Raw genomic sequence first — 19500 nt, 5'->3', positions numbered from 1 at the left:
ATATCGCTTCGACACAATATCTTGAACTACTAAGTCAAAAATAACACTAGTACTAGTTACAACACTAGTACTATTCACAATGTTAAAGTTGACTAATGTATATTTACAATGAAAGCTGAGATTGCAATAGAAAAAAAAGAAAATACAGCGTACACAAACACACTTCTTGTAGTAAGTTCGATATCGCTTCGACATAATATCTTGAACTACTAAGTAACAAATAGCACTTGTACTAGTTACAACAATAGTACTATTCACAACTAATGTTGACTAATGTATATTTACAATGAAAGCTGAGATTGCAATAGAAAAAAAAGAAAACACAACATACGCAAATGCACTTCTTGTAGTTCAATGTCGTTTCGACACAATATCTTGAACTAGTAGTAGTATTACACCTTGAAAAAGTACAGCATGGGTAACAAAGCAGGACTTAGGGAACTACCGTATGAAGAAAGGCTGAAGAGACTGCAGTTACTGTCAGTCAAGCTTAGAAGAAGATGGGGGGACATGGTTGAAGTTAGTGCAAGATCCAGTAACTCATCCTGTTTTCTTCTTCTTCCTCTTAAGCTTCGGCTATATGGAAAAGAGAATACAGATTGTTACAAGCAAGAACTACATGTACATACAACAGTGTGGCACAGTATACATGTACTAACAATCATAATGCATTTCTGTCTGGGACACAAGGCCTGTCAAGTTCTTTTGTAACAGTGGAGTTCAAGTCCTACCTGCCAAACTGACTATGCCAGTGCCTCCGAGCTTTTGGAGTAACGGTTGGTGGTGCTGTGTTTCTGATCTGACTGTCCAGGTTTGGTGTTGGAGACTGTTTCTACTCGCCTCTGTAATGTTTCACTTTGAAATACCAATCTGACCTTTACCAAACTATGTCAATGGGTTACCAGGCTAGCCATAATACATGTGAATAACAAGCTGGTGAGAAGAAAGAGTATTGCCTGCTATCAGTGATTCATTCAAAAACCAGTGGTATTGATAGCTTGTAGGGAAATAAAACGGGAATTCAATGCTATTGTAAAGAAGGTGATGTAGATATGTTTTGAATGTGGCTATTTGGCAGCTATTTTTTTTTTTATTGGTGTGTATCAGAGAGAGAGAGAGAGAGAATTCTGTACCTCACTGGTCTTCTTGCTTTTATTGTAGCTTCTGTACAGGTTGTCAATCCGGTTTCTGTCCTGCTGTGTCAGCTGTGGGGGTGGCGTTGGCCTGTCCTGTGCCCAAGCCTGCATAAGTGCCTCTGGCCACAGGGTATCAACGATTCTCTTCTTGTTCAACTCCATGTATTCCGCAGACCCAGTCTGTTTCGCCGTGTAGGCATCCAGCGCCATCTTCTGCATCGTTGTCAACTGGAATGAAGGAACTACACTTTTAATATGTCTAACCAAGCATCCTTCCAGACAGAAACTGACCATATTGACCACGTTGTCCTCATGATTAAGCCTAAGAAAGAATGCAGTGTTTCCAGTTTGCATAGCCAACCCTAGAAAACCGAGTGACTGTCGTTTTTTTGGGGTTGGCCCCTGGAAATGGGCAGCTCTCGGTAAGAAGTAAAATTAATGCACCATTTACCTTCAAAATGTCTAGTTTTTTATGTTGGTTCAGCACTGGTAAAGCGCTCACAAATTGAGTAACAGTATTTGTTTCGAGATTCTTGCGTAATAACGCGGTAAAGTCTATGAAGGGAAATACCATTCCTGCTGTGAGAACTCAGAAAGAGAAGTGGATTTCAATGACAGTACTTCCCAGCTGTGATGTATATCTATCAAACAAGAGTACATGATATATGTGCACAACAGAAACCAAACCCAACTGTACAGCCGCAGCACGTCCCTTCCTTGCATGAGACACAGGGTCGTTCACCTTTCGAGATATTTTGAATGTCGAGCATTCCCGATCATAACTAAATCTCCTCCTACAATTTTTACTTATCCACATACTATGTGGTTGTAAATCTAGAAACTTTTGCGCTTTGAACTGATTATGTGTAGAAAGTTGTTCCCAGAAGAAAATAAGATACAATATCAAATTAGACCCCGATGTTGCTGTTGCCGTGTTTTGAGACTGGATCAAACTTTTCCTCGGCTCACTGATCAAAGATTGGTCATCTCTGTCCGATTTTTTTGTGTTGAAAATAGGACGTGAATTTGCTTCAGGATGCTCTTTGCATAGTCAAACAGGACAAAAACCTCACTTTCCTCAGACATAATGAGACCTTCGGACACCGTGAAACTTTGCTGCATTGATGGGACCCCAAGATTGATGCGCATGATGCGCAGGGGTGATGACGTCACGTAAATAAGGCCCCCTTAGTAACACTTTAGGGCCATGCTTAAGAAGCTCCGACGTGCACCTATTCCAATACCTGCACAGGTAGGGACACCACTTGCATATTTCATGCACATGCTGTAGGCTACTTTTTTGATAGCAAACTTATTACGCTCAACTTCATGCATGCAACAAGAAGATTTTGCGCTAAACTTGAAACTTGAAGGAACTCGTCTTTAATTTACCTTCCCATTTTGCCACATCGCTGTGACTCCAGCTTCAAACTGGTTAATCTCCAGCCGTTCCATCCTCGGAGCGAGCAGGTCTGGTTTGGAGCCAGCTGGAGGAAGTTGCTCTACCAGACGGACTTCGTTGTTTCTTGGCAGCCGCCACCCATCATCAGATGCATAGTTCTTTAAAAAGATAGATAATATCAGTGTGCATAAACTGTAATGACAAAGCCATAAAATCGTAGTCAACCTTCAAAAACGTTCTGCCTTTATAGGCGATGCTTTAAAGGACCCCTTTGAACCACAGGAACTGCATTCACAATTATTCAGCAAGAAAGACACTACCAGGCTAATGGCATATCAAAGGTGTAAAGTTTGACTATCACTGTTCATACATGTGGTGTAATGCAGGATATTACGTATTTTACACTAAATAATTCTGCCGTGTTGACGCAAGCTGTTTGCTCATCAACCTTTCAGAGCGGTAAAGGGTAAGCAAATTTTCAAGCGTTGGTTGTTGGTGCTTATGAACTTTATGCTTTTTTTTTACTCTTGGGTTTTCAAGAAATTAGCTTAGTCAACTGTTACGGGCCCGTATTATAAATGGGCCCTCATTCTGACTAGTTTGGGATTAGGCATGGGGTGGGAATAGGACCCAAGACGTTAGCATAGTTTGATAGCTTATGACACCAAGATTTGGGAAGTATATATTTACAAATGTAACAGACAATCATATACCTTGTACTCAGTGATGAGCTTCTTCTCATGATCTGCGGTGAACCGGTAGAGATGGGGGCAACTGTGCTGCTCCATGTCATTGCTGACATCACCCAGGAAGGCCTTGATGTCCAGGAGGGCGTCCATTTCCCAGGCCTTGACATTGGGAAAGCTTTGGCCAATGGCGTGCATCAGTTCCTCAACTGTTGTAGCGTCCCGCTTTTTGTTCAGCGTGTGCGCTATCTTACTGAAGAATTGATCTACGTCTTCGTGTGTGTGTCCGACAAGGAGATAGCCCACCTGCACCTGTTGTAGAATGATAAAACAATTATGACGTCATTAATTTTTTTTTTTTTGTAAATTTTTTTTTTTTTTTTTGTAAATTTTTTTTTTTTTTGTAAATTTTTTTTTTTTTTATTCACAGTTCTTTAAAGAGGATGAGACGGAAAGCAGACCCTGCTTATCGAGGTCTTCTCCTCATGTACATAAACAAAATAAAGACACACATACAGGACTACAAAACGCTAAATAACAAAGGCAAGAGATAATGATAACGACATGAAATAAAACAACAAGGAATCAAATAACAAAGTGACGTGTAGCTGGCATACAAACTTAGAAGTAATCAAATAAGGTTATAAATCAACTTAAACAACCTGTCTATTGAACACAAGACATAACTACATGAAAATAAACAAGGAATCAAACAACAGAGTGACATATGGCTGATAAACAAACTTAGAAATAATCAAATAAGGTTCAGCTAAAACGATCTGTCTGTTTGATGAACTTAAATACAACATCAAATAAATGACAGTTCTGAATGGTAGATAGTACTGGGTTTCCCCTGAGTAAGGTTGAACATAAAATATTTTCAGTGGTGTGTCTTGGGTCAAATGGTAAGATACCCTGCATGAACATAGTGGTTAAAGATGACAACATATCAAGTCTTGCATCATTGTATAGAGGACAGTGTAGAAAATAATGTATAGTTGATTCGTTAGGGTGGCCACATTTACACATAGGACTATTTACACATTTATGTTGGAACAGGTGGAAATTTAACTGACCGAAGTTAAGTCTAAGTCTAGTGAGATGGATTGCTGGGAATCTGGGACCATGCGAGAAGTGAAGGTGGGTAGGAGGTCTATAGAATTGATGATAGAATTAATTGATGTTTTGGCTAAAACGGGGAATTCCCATAATACCTAAATATCTCACTCAAAAAGTTACCAATAAAGGCTTCTTATTAATATTTAAGTGTTATAAGACACTGTTGTCAAAAGCCGACGCAACGACGTCAAATGACGTCATAGAATGACGTCATCTGTAGTTAAGCTATCCGCCATCTTGGATTATCAACCTTAAATTTTTCATGATACTTTTTTTTCAACATATAACGCTAAAACCCCATGAAAATGGATTAAAAACGTTCACACGAATGTTTTCTGTAAGAAATTACCAAGTAGTGATGAAATCTGAGTGAAAATAAGCTTGTTATACTTTCATCACGATATTGTCGGCCATCTTGGATTTTGACCAATTACGTCATCTCATTAGCATAATTTATGAATATTTAATTATAAATGTTTAACTTAGTTGTTCTGGCACAAGCCGTTTTGGAGCTATAGAAGTCAAAGTTAGCGCAGGCACTTTTAGCCCCAACCCCCGGCCCCCCAATCTGGATAGGGTAAATGATATGGTAGGACAGGGTACAACTGAGTGTTAGAAATAACTTTGAAGTTGGGCATAGTGTTAAATATTGTGCGATGTTTACTGACCTCTTTGAATATTCCCCTGATCACCAGGTAGCCTAGGAAAGCAAAGACAAACTTGTTCTTGCACTCCCTCCTGTCAAAACAAAAAAGAAAGCTCTTCAGAATCTATGAAAATGCTTTTCAGAGAGTTTTCACAATATAAGAAAACATGGGCATTTGAACTAGCTGGACAAATGCGATGCATGATAGGGATCTTTTTACATGAATCCTACAGCACTGTGTCACTAGACAAGGGAAAATCCACCAAAGTTGATACCAATGATAAATAGCATGTGTAATCTACTCTCCAAGCAGAGGTTGGTGGAAACAATCGTGGCCTTTTCCTGTCATCCGTTTATTATCAATCGACCTTTCCACCAACCTCTGTGACACAACGGAGGCTCAAAAGACAATGTGAGTAGTTCTGTGAAACATATGGCAAAGTCTCCCCCAGTGCCCCTATTCTCCGCAGTTTGTGAACTGGCAATGGAAATAGTTTTACAAGCGACCTCGTGCGCCACAGAACAAATGGATTCAAGCGCGCATAAGGTCTCAGAACACAGTTTTTCTGGTATGGGGATTTACATGGTTAAGTGAGGTGGTTCGACGACTCAAAACCTATAGATACAATTCACAAGAATTTAGTATGTTGAAGTTGAGGGTACAAGCTACAAAATATCTGAAGATGAGCATAGATTTGCCGGCTCGTTTTTCTATAACAGACACTTTGATTTGACCCCCAGCGGAGGTCATGGAACTGCAGGCGGCGAACAGGAAGTGCCGGTAACATATCAAGGCGCAAATTCCCGCCGGCCGAAAAAGCGACGTAATCCAACTTATACAGTATGAACACCGATGTATTCCTCTACAATTCACCATAGATTCCACCTCGCTGTCGTGCACGGAAGAATAAATACGGCCTTTGCAAGTACCGCGATGTACTATTTTAACCCGAACTACTTTGGACGGGGGTCACGGATAAATACTGTGTTATGAGACCATATGTCATTAGCATACCGCCAGCTGCATTTCTTCACTTGTCATGTGACCAAACAGCATAACAATGTAACCGAGAATACAGCACTGATGTGTGATTCATGCTACACACTATCAGTTCAGTTCAGAGTTCAGTCCATTTTGAACCTATATCTGTTAAGAAATAGTTAATCATCGGTTTGGTGTCTTTGACAATTATGCAACATTGCCGCAGTGTACACACTTCTACATTCAACAGTACTATGAAATTGTCGAGCTAGAATAAGTTATCAGTAGAAATATGATTGACATACCAGCAGTTGTCCATCTGGAGAAATAGTGTTGCTGGCAGCTTGTTGTCGTACATCTGCAAGAAAAGTCATAATGCAGTGTTCTGTCATAGATTTATATTTGGAAACATGATCTATATTATACTTTAGTGATACATTACTGTTGCAAAACAGATGCGATTACAAACAACATTTTTACTTTGTGGGCAATACCAATAAATTTTGTTTTGTTCCACTTACCCTAGACACCATCCTTAGGGTGGCCAGCAAGACGTTACACGTCAAGTTGCTGTCGTGTGGCCAGCGCAAGTTATCGATGTAGGCAAATGCCTGGCCCAGGCCATGGACTAGGACACCTGTTACGTGCGTCTTCAGCTTCCACTTCTCTGACTCCTGAAACATAATTATGACAATATGCATAAATAATGCCATTAGGACCATTGAAGGATAATGTGTAGACGTTACTATGTGAGATCACGTGACTCACATGCAGGGTTCTAGCTAGTGCATTTTGGCGTAGTGGTCCACTACGCTAAAATTTGTGACCCCTACGCTAAAATAAGGGCCACTACGCTAATTTTTAACTAGTGTAATGGTGCTTTGCTATCATTTGCTTGTTCAACAATGACAAATAAATGTCTGAACAATGAAAAATGATGATATGCTACTCAAAACTGACCCCAAAATTCTATTTTTAACTCTACATCTTCAAATCTCACTGTGGAAGGACCAAGACCCCCCTTTCACACCAATCTCCTGATTAATCGCTTTGCTACCATGCCATTCCCACTACGCTAAAATGAAATCCTAGCTAGAACCCTGACATGTCTTCTGAATCAAGTCCTAAACAGCCGCCCCGGCCGCCATCAAAACCTAAAGCCAAACTAATTCCATCACAATAATGAAACAGCAAACAGATTCATGATGGTGAGTACGATCCAGCATGCATGGGGTCTGCATGAAAACTATGAAAGACGCGGTCTATTTCCTAGCACACAATCGTTAGCCTGAGGTCTAGATTACGTGGACATTCAATGCCAAATCTTATATTTTCTATCAAATGACTTGAATGTGTCCATTTTACCAATGTAATGACAAGAATCCGGAATATTGACGTACCTTCGTTTTTTGGACAAAATGTGGGATGGCCGTTTTGTTCTGGTCCATACCGTCGATGATTATGGAGAGATAGGCCGAGGGATCATCGAGGGACCTGTGTACCTTCCCCCAGTACACCCGTCTCTCCATCCTGTGTACAGTTAATTGTTAAGTGTGTCAAAATATGTACTATAGATGTGTCAACCAGACACAACACATTTCTGTTGTAACTCGCACCAGGTGTACAAGTATGTCTTAAGGTGATAATGGGAACCAATTAACAGCCTGATTTTAATTGGAGGGGTGAGGTTGGGTAGGTGTGACAGAGTCACAAATAACTGGGTGAGGCGAGGAGGGACCTAATTGAGATGGACCTACATGTAATCGGGTAACGGGGAGAGGTTAATCCATGTTTGCAGTATTGGTATTTATGATTAATGCCAATACAAAGTTTACATTCAATTACAATTGTAATATATAAGAAGGCAAGAACACGTTGCACTGAAATCAGTGTCAGCTTTTAGTTTATCAGTGAAAAAATGACTACTTTAGAGACTTTTGATCTATCATGTATCGTTTGACAAGGACAGGATGACAAGATATAATGGGTATGTCGACTTAGTAAAAATTCCAGGAGAAGGTCAACTTACATCTGTAGGTCATTATGGAGCTGCAAGTCATTATCGATAGCCTCCCTCTGCTCAGCTGTTGTTGCTTCACCTCGCGCTGTCCGCAGATCCTTGCAGACGTCGCAAATTCCTAGGCGGCTTGTCTGAAACAAGGCGGATACTTATGTTGAGTAAAGGGCGCACAACAACAACAACAACTACTACTACTACTTCTCCTTTTGGAAAGGTTACCAACAACAGATTTTATCTGGTTACAGATTTCTTTGAACAGGAAATGAGCAGATGTCTAACTATGATATGAGTACACCTTCAGAAAACGTGCATGTTGTACAAAATTCACTATAAAGTAAGCAATGAGAGCATAATAACTGTACCTCGGGGATTTTTAGGTCAGGATATTCATCAATCCACATCCCATTGAATGTTGACATGGCGATGGGCTTCAGCATGTCAACACCCCGACTTTTTCTGTACCTCTGGTATACTTCAATCTTTGTCATCGTTGATGGCAAGTTGATTGCGATCTTGTCTGGCATCTTGTCGCCGTAGCGCTCCGCAAACTCGCCAAGCCATACAGATGCAAGACAGTACGAAGGGCTACGGCGCAAGATGCCAGTGTTCCCGTGACGCACTGTTCTTTTCCCTTTCAAGTAATCTTGTAGATATTCATAGAAACTGCAAGGTTGAAAGAAACAAGATTAAACTGACAGCCATATACCAACATTGCAATGTGTCAAGTTTATCTGACTTTATCAATTAAAGTTCTTGATAAGTAAAGACTGAGTCAAAACTCAGCTGTCGTCAGAACAGCAGTAATAAGCTCTTGGCTATGATGCGTATTTCTATTACTCCTGATCACGCTAGCCTCTATACCTGCATTGCTAGCTTTATGGTATGTAGACATATATTGTCACCTGCTTGAAAAAAGCAGGTCTTGATTTTGGTAGGGATCTTTGTGATTCCAGACCGATATCTTTAGAACATCCGGATGGATTGCGATTTCCTTTGCTATGGGGATAGAATGTGTGAGCCATTGTGCTATAGCGCGCATTAGAAGTTTGCTGCAGTTATGTGGGTTTTTTTTAAATATTTACATATTTAAATATTTTACTTTTTTAAGTAGAGTGGTCCCAGTAACTGATAGGCATCTGGGCAATGGACATTAGGACATGTGAATCACTATATACACATTAGGGATATGAAGCTGATCGCTGCACAGATCCACAACTAAGTAGAAAGAATAACTGTAACCATCCCTGTCACCTCTTTATGGAATGAACTAATATATACACATTAGGGATATGTGCCAGGTGCAGGTGTAACAGTAGGAAATAGAAAGGAAATGGTGAGGTCACTAGAAAGGTGAAGTTTTTGATCTCACCATTTACCAGGTAGATATATAAGAACAATGATGGAATAATTTTGCCAGGCGCACCATCACAAAAATATTTCATGCAGGTTTGAGTTTTCAGACTCTTGTTTGATTTGTGGCCACTTCAAGCCGCATTATCAGCTCGGTTCACCTTCATCTCTAAATGCTCTAAATTATACATCCGTGAGCACGTGTGATTATGATCTACAAATCTGGCAATGAATTTGACAGTGTGCTCGCCTGCCCCGAAAAAGTCTGAAAACTTAGGCCTTGTTCAAGTTGTTGTCTTCTAATGCATCGTTACCGAAGCCTTTTTGAAAATGTGAACACGTTGATGTCTGAATTGTGCTTACCTCCAAAATAACTGTATATGCAGTAGTAGATCTCATTAAATTCATCGCTGATTTATTTGGCGGTATCATGATTAGTGGCGGTACTATGGTACTGGATGATAGTAGATGCCGACGGACGAACAACAAGAACTGAGAAAAATGACACCGGTTACACCGGTGATGGTCTCACCTGCTTCTGCTGATACCATGGAGCAGGTACCAGGCCTTCCCGCACACAGCATGGCCTTGGCATGGGAAGGAGGTGATCTTGGCTTGGCCGTCACCGCGCCTGTCAGCTGCCTTCATCATGTCTAGGATGTACTGACCCCGTCCTGATCCACGATCCAACATGTCGTGTCGGCAGGTGAGGATTTTATCAGGGTCAAACTTGGTGACGCATCTGTTCCGACAACAGGGTACGGCTGTCTTCATGCACTTGTGTAGCATGTCTGCAATGGAGCTTTTGCTCAACAGCTTCTCCCGTCTACTTCTCGTCTCTGTGTGTACACCTGCAACGTTATAGGAAAGTAAAAATTCATTAACTTCTCACGGTATTTTCGGCTTAGCAGAAAACCCAAGCAATGGTCATTCATATATTCATGTATTGGATCCTCTTGAACTAACAAGAAAATGTGTTGTATCATAGTTGAACTATGAGGTAACAGACCACTGATGACCGGTCAGTGATAAGATATCTAGGTCAGCTCCCAGCAGGGATAGAGCTTGCTAAGTGACGTTTTACACAGAGGGCTAGAGTCATATATTTGGAGATGTAACTGTGTCATACCTACTTTCCAAGCAGAGGTTCGGTTTTGGCGTTTTTGTCAGGCTTTCTATTTAGTAGTTTTGTTCATATCTGCCGACCGACAGACAAAAAGAAATCAGTAGAAAACAGAAAGACTGACTAAAACGCATACAAACACATACAAACACATACAAAAAACAGCCGGAGCCGAACCTCTGCTTGGAAAGTACTAGTATTCAATACACCTGTCACATCGTTGCACTTCTTGATCGCTGGAAGGTCGAGCTTGTTCTTCACTTACAAAATCGTTCATGTAGTAGTAAGGCTCGTGATATCGCCTGGGATATCATCTACAATGAACCTCCCATAACCTCTTGTACGAGGACGAGGTAAGACAAGGCGTTCCTCGCAGAAAGCAAATAGTTCGATTTATGTGCGATTCATTTAGGCTACCGCTGGGCAATTTGCAGGAAAATCGTTTAACGGAATGATAAGTTTCTTCTAAAAGTGACTATCGAATGTATCAAATACTGTACGTTACAAGATGTGCTGTTTCCGTTCCCTTAATTTTTCAACTTGATCACGCTGGTAGTATTAGGAATTATTTTCCAAGCAGAGGTTTCGGTCGGGTGTCTAACTCTACAGCTGTGGCCACGATTTCTTTATCCGCCTCCCTCCACAAAGAATAAAAGCGCAGCCAGTATATTGACTGCTTGGATCTTAAATGTCAGTCTTGACGTATTAGAAGGTTTACCTTCATTCAGATATTCCTCTTCAGTCTCTTCATCTCCATCTTCCTCTTCATCAGTGTCCTGGCTGCTCACGAAAAAGCCCCATCTGTGTTCATCAACCGGATAAGATGCAGTCTTCCTGTGGGCCTTTGGTCTTGTTGCCTCTCCTTCGAAGTCGTACACGTTCTGACCTAATTTTGCACATTAGGGAATTCTAATTAGAATTCCAATATTCACGTGATTGTCTTCACTTTTGTCACTTGTCTTAGATATAAGTAACACGTTTGAGTGATACAAGGCTAGCACTGCTGCAACAAATTACGCTTGACATGCCCCATTAGTAGCCTGGCTGCCTGAGTATCTTGCTCCAACTGATGAGCCTCGCTCACATGTGGTTATCAGCGAGAATATCTCTAACAGACTGGATATAGGTTGCTTGGAAAATAGAAGAAATGGGCCCAAACAATTTCTAGTTTCACTTATGTATGTCATATGACTGGCTAGTTCATCTGGTCTATTATTCAGTCTGCTTCACCAACATCTACTAATTATTATTTTCAACAAGTTTATAGAGTCTGTTGGAAACTAGGAGCGGGTGTTGTTTACAAGAATGCCTAGGCTAATCTATTATACGAAAAGGCGCGAAATTTGGGTACTCAGTTTTGGCGCCAAACAGACCTGATCCTAAAATCTTGTTTTGTGACAGGGGTTGAATTTTGAATTACAATCAATTCACATTCACATTGATTATTGACGCGACTTTGGACTGTTAGCGCTAGCCAGAAAAAGATTCATATTGATTCCTTGATCTATATATCTGTCTGTATTTAACCTCCTTGATCTAATTCATTGAGGTTTACCACATTTATCAAAGAATTGATACCTGGTAATTTAGTACCACCTCTTCAATGGGTCCTGCTAAGGATTCTTGCCCATTTAAAATCAACAACCCTATTCATAGCTAAGTTTGCTATCCTTCGCTGATAGACGATGCTGATAAGGCTGCAAATAAGAGGACTTTCACCTTGAGTCTCAGCTTCCTCTCCAATCTCTTCCTCTCCATCTTTGTCTGGATCTCCTTCATCTGTGTCCTCGTTGCTGTAGAAAAACTGCCGGCTGTGTTTAGCAACTGATGATGGTGTTGTAGTCTCCCTGGTGGTCTTTGATGATATTGCCTTCTTTGCAGTTACTTTCACACGATCCTCCCTAAGACAAAAACACCTTGAGTACACCTTAATGTTGTGGAGGGTGTTTGATCATCAAAATGTAAAGCATTAAAATTGACTTTTCTTCAACTTCTGCTGATGCAAGTACACAAGTGCAATGTATATTTTTTAGAGTAGTGGACAGTCAAGTTTTAATTTGATTTAACCCTGTAATGGTTTGTGTAAAATTTGATACCTTAGTGATGCAGTGCATATCTCCAGCACCATCCACATGCGGATGTTAGGTATTGCCACCTAGAAAAATAAGAATATTCAAAATCAATCATTGTATACAAGAAGTTTTACATCCTTATAAAGATCCAACACAGCACATCTTTACTTTCCTATTTAATGGTCTATAGTTTAAAAATCACTATCAGGATGCAAAGGTACTTTGTAATTGTTTAAGACCACAGTACACAAAAAGATATTGAGTCGAAGAAATCTCACCTGTGAAAAGTGCAACGGTAAATTGCACGCAAGGTGTGATGCATACTGGAAATTAAAAAGAAAGATAATGACGATCACAAAACAAATTTGGACAATGTTTTATCATATTTCATTTATTTATCGACCTGAAGGATGCAGTGCTATAATACCAGCATCTCAGCAAGTCATATTTTGAACTTGGCTAAGAAATGATACTTTCTTGACTTCTTAAAGTATCTGAGTCATAAAGAATTTTATTACACAAACCTGGCAAGCAAACACACCGCAGTCACTGCCATTTGTCTGCTGAGGTATTTCCTGTTCAAAAGAGAAGACCACTTGTTAAAAAACAATTATCCATTTGGATGACATTGCATTTTTTAAATCCCAAATCTCACACTAAGGTCATTTCTGACTGTAGCTAAAGTAACTAAACAACTGTGTAACGCTTTGTATGCTATAAATGCTGTTAATAAACAAATTTCCAAAATCTGTCTGTGACAGTGTCAAACTGAATCCAGAACAAACTGAAGTCATGCAGAAAAGATAAACATTATTGAATTAAATTAAGTAGTCAATAGGCATACAGCTATTAATGTAAACTGACAGAAGCCTATTAAAAGCCTATTGCTTACAAAATTTGAAACCTGTGGAGTGAAACACAAGATTGACGTGGACAGAACTTGAACTTTATATTTGTTCTCACACTATTAACTCATTTATTTTAAAATTGGTTTAGCTGTATGCTTAATATAAAGGTGTTACATACATCAGCAGGGGGCATATAGAATTCCCACGACTCCCAGCTCAGTTCTGCATTTGGCGAGTAGGAGGTCAACAAGCGTCTAAACAAAAAGAAAAATAATGGGAACTCTTTCTTGCATCCTTTACTGTCACAGTTACTGAGTAAAAAGTTTCTAAAGCAACAACATTACCAATGGCAGAAAGCCCATTGGCCAAGGCTGACCTACATAAATGTACATGTACATGGGATATTATTACCGCAATCATAAACAGAATGTCTCCTTTTTTTCAGCAAAATTTACATTTAGTAAATCACTGCTAAGAGCAGCTGTGACCTTTTTGCCACAGGTCATTGTGTAAAGGCAAATACGTGACACTGTTCAGGAAATCTGAATACAATGTTCCTACTTTATACTAATGTAATGTATTAGTTTGTTGTTGTTGTTGTTGTTTGCCGAGAGAAGAAAATTCAGAATTGGCCATATATTCTTGGGAACACATACTATTATACCTTTAGGTTAGTGTACATATTACATGGTTGCATTAAGTAGGATTCAACAGTAAATGATTAGCCCTGATAAAGTAAGATATTAGAGGTACAATGCCAAGATGTACTAACAGATATAGCAGAGCATGATCAAGCAAATGTAACACACAAAAGTAAGAAATGATTGCCATTCAGGTACATGTGAATGTGGTCACAAGTTGAAAATCCTTAAAAACTGATGGTATAAAAACACACTTACCTTGCTCTTTCAAACGCTACGTGCTTGTCAATGCCGGAGCTGGGAGTCTGGAATGAATCGAGAAGAATAACTGTCTTCCTCTTCGGGTAGAATACCTGCAGAACATTAACCAATGACCAAGCGGTTCAAATTTACATGTCTGCATTTTTGTCAACAGAGAGACATTGCATGAGTCAAATACTTTGGAGTAAAGCTGAATGCGCATGCTGTGTTAGAGCACTTATTGTAAATGTATTCGAGGTTAAAAATGACATACCAGAAGCCCCCAGTGGCTTGCCTCATGGACAGGCAGGAAAAGTAGGTCACTGTCATGTATGTCCTGGAACATAAGAGAATTAGTTACTTCTAAGATACATGCATTGTACAGTAGAAGCCTGCTCTTGCACAATCTCATGACAATTGATCTGCTTTTAATCTCAGTGGCTTTTTATTGATTATAAGATAGTTTGGATAGGTGATTTTATTTTAAAGAAAAGGTAACGCCCTTGTAAAAAGTTTTTAAAACTGACTTTTTTTGCTCCAAACTGCATTAAACAGAGCTTTCTATCTGCTCTGTGAGCTATGAACAGTACTCAGGCTATGACTTTGAAGAAATTCCACACTTGTCCATACTCTAAATGGCAAATTGGAAATGACGATTATGGAAAAAGAAGAAGCTGACACTTTTTAGATAGATTTATGTTCACAAGGGTTACAATGAGCCAAAAAAGTTATTTCGTCTGCGTAACATCTCATCCTATAACTTCATTCTGCAACGTGCGAGAATTGAAGAAGGTAATAGGCCATATTTAGTGTCTCTCTCAAAATGGCTCATTTTCAACTGTCCACAGTTTGTGAAGCTTTGGTAAAATCAAAGATTTTATGTATGTTATTCATTGGCACCAGTCCGAACAGCTAGAAATACCTAAGCCCTGTCTATCTAACTCCAAATGTTGTTTAAACCTATCTAATGAAAAGGCCCTCACTATAGTTTGTGATAACAAAGTGTGTGAACATGTAATGTAAAGTACTGAATCGGTAAGTGTGACACAATGCTAACTGTCTAATTTTACACACAGGCCTTCCTGATGGTCGAACCACTGTAGCATACATTGTAGTGTTTCATCAGTCTTACTTCAAGATCAAACATACCTTTTGAGATTTCTGGTGGCTTTTGAACGTGCCAAAGTCTCCCCTTCCGAGTCTCTCATATACGGAACAGTCGAAGTAGTCAATGTTAGCCTTGGAGTACATGTAAAAAAAAATATTGTATAATTTGTATTTATAAAGTGTATCTCAAGTCATAAAATATAGATTTTCGTCATTAAGTATGCAAATTAAGTCCAAAATTGCATAATTTACATCTTAATTGTACATCTTTCCCAAAGATACCAGCATGCTAAATATCATGGAAATCCATCTTTCTATGTTCTGTTATACTACGATGGAGGCTAATTACCCTTAACGCTAAACTGGTGAAATCTACGTCGCTTCGGACGCTTATATTAGTCCCTGACCGCGGAATTCATCGCTAAACTGGTGAAATCTACGTCGCTTCGGACGCTTATATTAGTCCCTGACCGCGGAATTCATCGCTAAACTGGTGAAATCTACGTCGCTTCGGACGCTTATATTAGTCCCTGACCGCGGAATTCATCGTTAAACTGGTGAAATCTACGTCGCTTCGGACGCTTATATTAGTCCCTGACCGCGGAATTCATCGCTAAACTGGTGAAATCTACGTCGCTTCGGACGCTTATATTAGTCCCTGACCGCGGAATTCATCGCTAAACTGGTGAAATCTACGTCGCTTCGGACGCTTATATTAGTCCCTGACCGCGGAATTCATCGCTAAACTGGTGAAATCTACGTCGCTTCGGACGCTTATATTAGTCCCTGACCGCGGAATTCATCGCTAAACTGGTGAAATCTACGTCGCTTCGGACGCTTATATTAGTCCCTGACCGCGGAATTCATCGCTAAACTGGTGAAATCTACGTCGCTTCGGACGCTTATATTAGTCCCTGACCGCGGAATTCATCGCTAAACTGGTGAAATCTACGTCGCTTCGGACGCTTATATTAGTCCCTGACCGCGGAATTCATCGCTAAACTGGTGAAATCTACGTCGCTTCGGACGCTAATACATGCACTAGTATTTCAAGCAAGGAGGTTAGATAGCATTTATATTGTTGCTATACCTCAACGAAACACTCTAAGGTCATTGACCGGTAAAGCAGTTGGCGATCGCCAGAACGTTAACGCGATCAAATACATGTGTACAGCTCAAATGAAAGCGCAGCTTTTATCTACATGTATACAAATGTTACATCTTGTGTGTAAACAGACGCTACGTTTCATGGTGTAGAAGCTAGCGCGTTCCCTGGCCTTCATTCTCTAGTATACAGATATAGAGTCCTTGAACGTCCTAAAAATACTTTCGTGTTTTCAAAATTCCTTTTCCAGCAGAGCTGCATTTCTGAAATCCCACTTTCAGTCTTTGTTCATTTCTCCCTCGACAGAGTGGCACCAACACCTATCACAATTGATTGATGGACCCCACCCAAAGCCGTTAAAGAGCGGTCGGAGCTTCAGATCAAAAGACTTGGGAAAACTTCAGTGGAGCGAATACCGTTGTTGGAAATTCTTAATCTCCAAGCAGACACTCCTACCAAATGATACTTCTAGTAGTTTGTAAATAATGATAACAGCAATGAATCAAATATTATGATTACTATACCAGGAGAACGAAGTTTGGATCATAGGATGGCTAGAGGCTTTCTATAATCGTTGTTGAAATGAAAACACAGGTAATTAGCACAGTATTTAACACAATATATTTTTATTACTACTAAATCAAATCATTGATAGTTAGAATCGTAAGTGATCCTTACCTCTGAACTGCACGACATCTTGATCACCTTCAGGTAAACATCAATGATCTGCCAAAAACAATATGATATCAATCAAAATAAGAAAGGTATCCTAGCTTAACCTAACTAGCATTTGCTACTTTTGATAATTCAAGTTCTTTGTAACTTGGAGATGTAAGTATTGTATATCCCAGCCAAAGTCCGTAGGTGACAAGAATGAACCTTTCAAGGACCATCAGCCTCTGTGCATCTGCAATTTGAGCGTGCACATACATACAAACAAACAAGCAAACAAACCAAAATCGTTCCTATGCGGCGGCCCGACTAACGAAATTATTACCAAAGGCCATATCGCGTACCGCCTGTCCACATTTTTAATATCGGGAAATATCTTCCACATCTCTGAAAGAAGTTTAATTTTCATCAACGGTAATATCATATTTTGAGTGCAACAAATATTTCGAGCGTTCACTCGACGATGTTTGTGTTGTTTTTCTATGGTAGGTATTCTACTCAACAAATCTTTTAAAAATCCTACTTGTAATGATTGAGAACCTTTATTTCTTATCACAGTCGTAATTGTTGTAGGTATGAAATGGCAATTAGAGGCGGCGCAGTCCCCCTTAGTAGATCCCGCTGTGGTTTGTTTACAAGCCAGGCCGGCCTGGTTTAGCAAGCACGGTGTCCCGCGTTGTGCAGGTCATTGAACTCGCCGCTCCTTACGAGGGACTTGATTGACCAATCAGAATGGTTCTCGGCGTATCAAGTAACGTCCCAACAAGACCAGGGGATGTAGCGTAAAGATGTAGCGGGCATTGTTTACACTCGTAACCAATGGCAACAGAACGGTTTGACTCCTTCCGCGCACCTGCACGCCTTTCCTAGTTTGTGACAATTTCAAGAGCGTGCCCGGTGCGTGATCAGCGCATGTGCCACACCGCAAATGGAAAAGTACAGTGTAAAGAATGTTAACTAAACTTAAGTGACTTACATAGTCAGACAGCAATCCCTCGTCCATCAGAGTTGACAAGTCTGTTTTGGAAACGCTTTTGGGGGGATGTCTGAAGAACTGTTCAACCTATAGGGAAGAATGTTTATAGTAAAATGTTTTTTTTTGTGCACAAACTCTAGTCTTGCTTTTGGTACTTGCAACAGGATTTCAAAGGACAATAATACTCATCATGACATTTTCCCAAACACAAAAGTTATTAAACACGGTTGAAATAATGAGCGCTTGCCTTCTCTTCATCCCGTTGACCCAATGGTCTGTATTTGGCTACCCGACTTTTTTCTCTTTCTAGAAGAAAGTCGGGTAAGGCGCTCACCCACATCCTGTAAAAAAAATATCACATGATGTCATCGTCGCTAAGATACAAACCATTGAAAAAATGTGGATTATAAAGTGAGGGAAGTGATTGGCATATTTACCTTGACAAGGGGAGAGGACGCTACGCTGACTTTATGAGATTCCCAGTCTAACTAACGCCAGGTACCCCGGCCCGGTCCCGTCGTGGGGGGTGCTAAGATATGGAACAGGGGGTTCTTTTTGTTCTCCTAAGGTGTTCTTTTTCACTTCGTGAAAAAGTATTTTATGTTTCCCTCTGAAGGCCATTATGTCTAGGGTAGTCTCACACAGTATCTCACGCAGTAACAACAGACAAAATATGGTTTGGCGGTAATATCATATAAGTTTTAATCAATGTGACTGACGAAAAGATCGGCATCCCACCTCTTAACACGTTACCGTGAATGAGAATCGTTGAACATGCTCAATAACACGCTTGATGATAGAAATAACAATAAGCGTGCATATTCTATCAAACACATAATGAGGAACTTCTTCTAGACATTTTCGGACATTTTCCATACATTGAACCTACAGAATCAGAATGCAAATTCTGCTTCGAAACCCCCCCTCCTTGAGAAGTACAACCGCATGTACGCTTCATCTGGAGCCATTATCACATAAGAAATACTGAATGCACAACTGTGACTTCATGAAATCATGTCAAAGTAGCTATTTCTTAAATCCCGAAGTTTGGTAGTGTAGAACCATCAATCCAACAACCAGTAAAGGCAAGTGACTGAAGCTAGGGTCTTCAGGACTAATATTATGTACACAGAGCTGCGAGCCGGCTACCCCAACCCTAACTCCCTGACCTTGCAGGAAGGGGGGAGGTAGGATTTACCCATGCTCTGACCAGCAAAATGGTGTTTACTCACCTAACTTAAGATTCACGTAGTCCTAAGTGTACATAGAGCAAAAATTGAATCTGAGTATATTTGCATAGAATGGTCTATTTGTAAGTAGTCAAATGCAGGCGTATCTAGTAGTGAGCCTGCTTAAATACTAGTACTGGCACTTC

At 40.1% G+C, this 19500-nt stretch overlaps 1 protein-coding gene across 1 annotated transcript; it reads right to left on the bottom strand.

Annotated features, from left to right (window-relative positions):
- Positions 1–18698, bottom strand: LOC118410321. Its single transcript, XM_035811906.1, has 22 exons — positions 18126–18698; positions 17156–17203; positions 15415–15504; positions 14540–14602; positions 14284–14378; positions 13563–13638; positions 13061–13111; positions 12815–12859; positions 12561–12619; positions 12184–12365; positions 11183–11350; positions 9874–10192; positions 8354–8654; positions 8001–8122; positions 7372–7501; positions 6493–6645; positions 6277–6329; positions 5012–5081; positions 3252–3536; positions 2529–2696; positions 1134–1364; positions 1–576 (listed from the first exon to the last, which is right to left on the bottom strand). The coding sequence occupies exons 1-22, from the start codon at positions 18150–18152 to the stop codon at positions 541–543; spliced, it is 2772 nt and encodes a 923-aa protein (XP_035667799.1). The 5' UTR covers positions 18153–18698; the 3' UTR covers positions 1–540.
- Positions 18699–19500: the final 802 nt, after the last annotated feature.

Source organism: Branchiostoma floridae, chromosome 2 (assembly GCF_000003815.2).
Source record: "Branchiostoma floridae strain S238N-H82 chromosome 2, Bfl_VNyyK, whole genome shotgun sequence".
NCBI lineage: Eukaryota > Metazoa > Chordata > Leptocardii > Amphioxiformes > Branchiostomatidae > Branchiostoma > Branchiostoma floridae.
Note: the sequence above shows the minus strand (reverse complement) of the source record. Positions and strands in the feature narration are given on the sequence as shown.

Coding starts and splice junctions, on each gene's coding strand:
- LOC118410321 (XM_035811906.1), bottom strand. CDS start 18,152: ATGGACGAGGGATTGCTGTCTGACTAT. Junction 6,646..7,371: donor ATTTTGTCCAAAAAACGAAG/GTACGTCAATAT, acceptor ATTATGTTTCAG/GAGTCAGAGAAGTGGAAGCT. Junction 6,330..6,492: donor CCCTAAGGATGGTGTCTAGG/GTAAGTGGAACA, acceptor CTTTTCTTGCAG/ATGTACGACAACAAGCTGCC.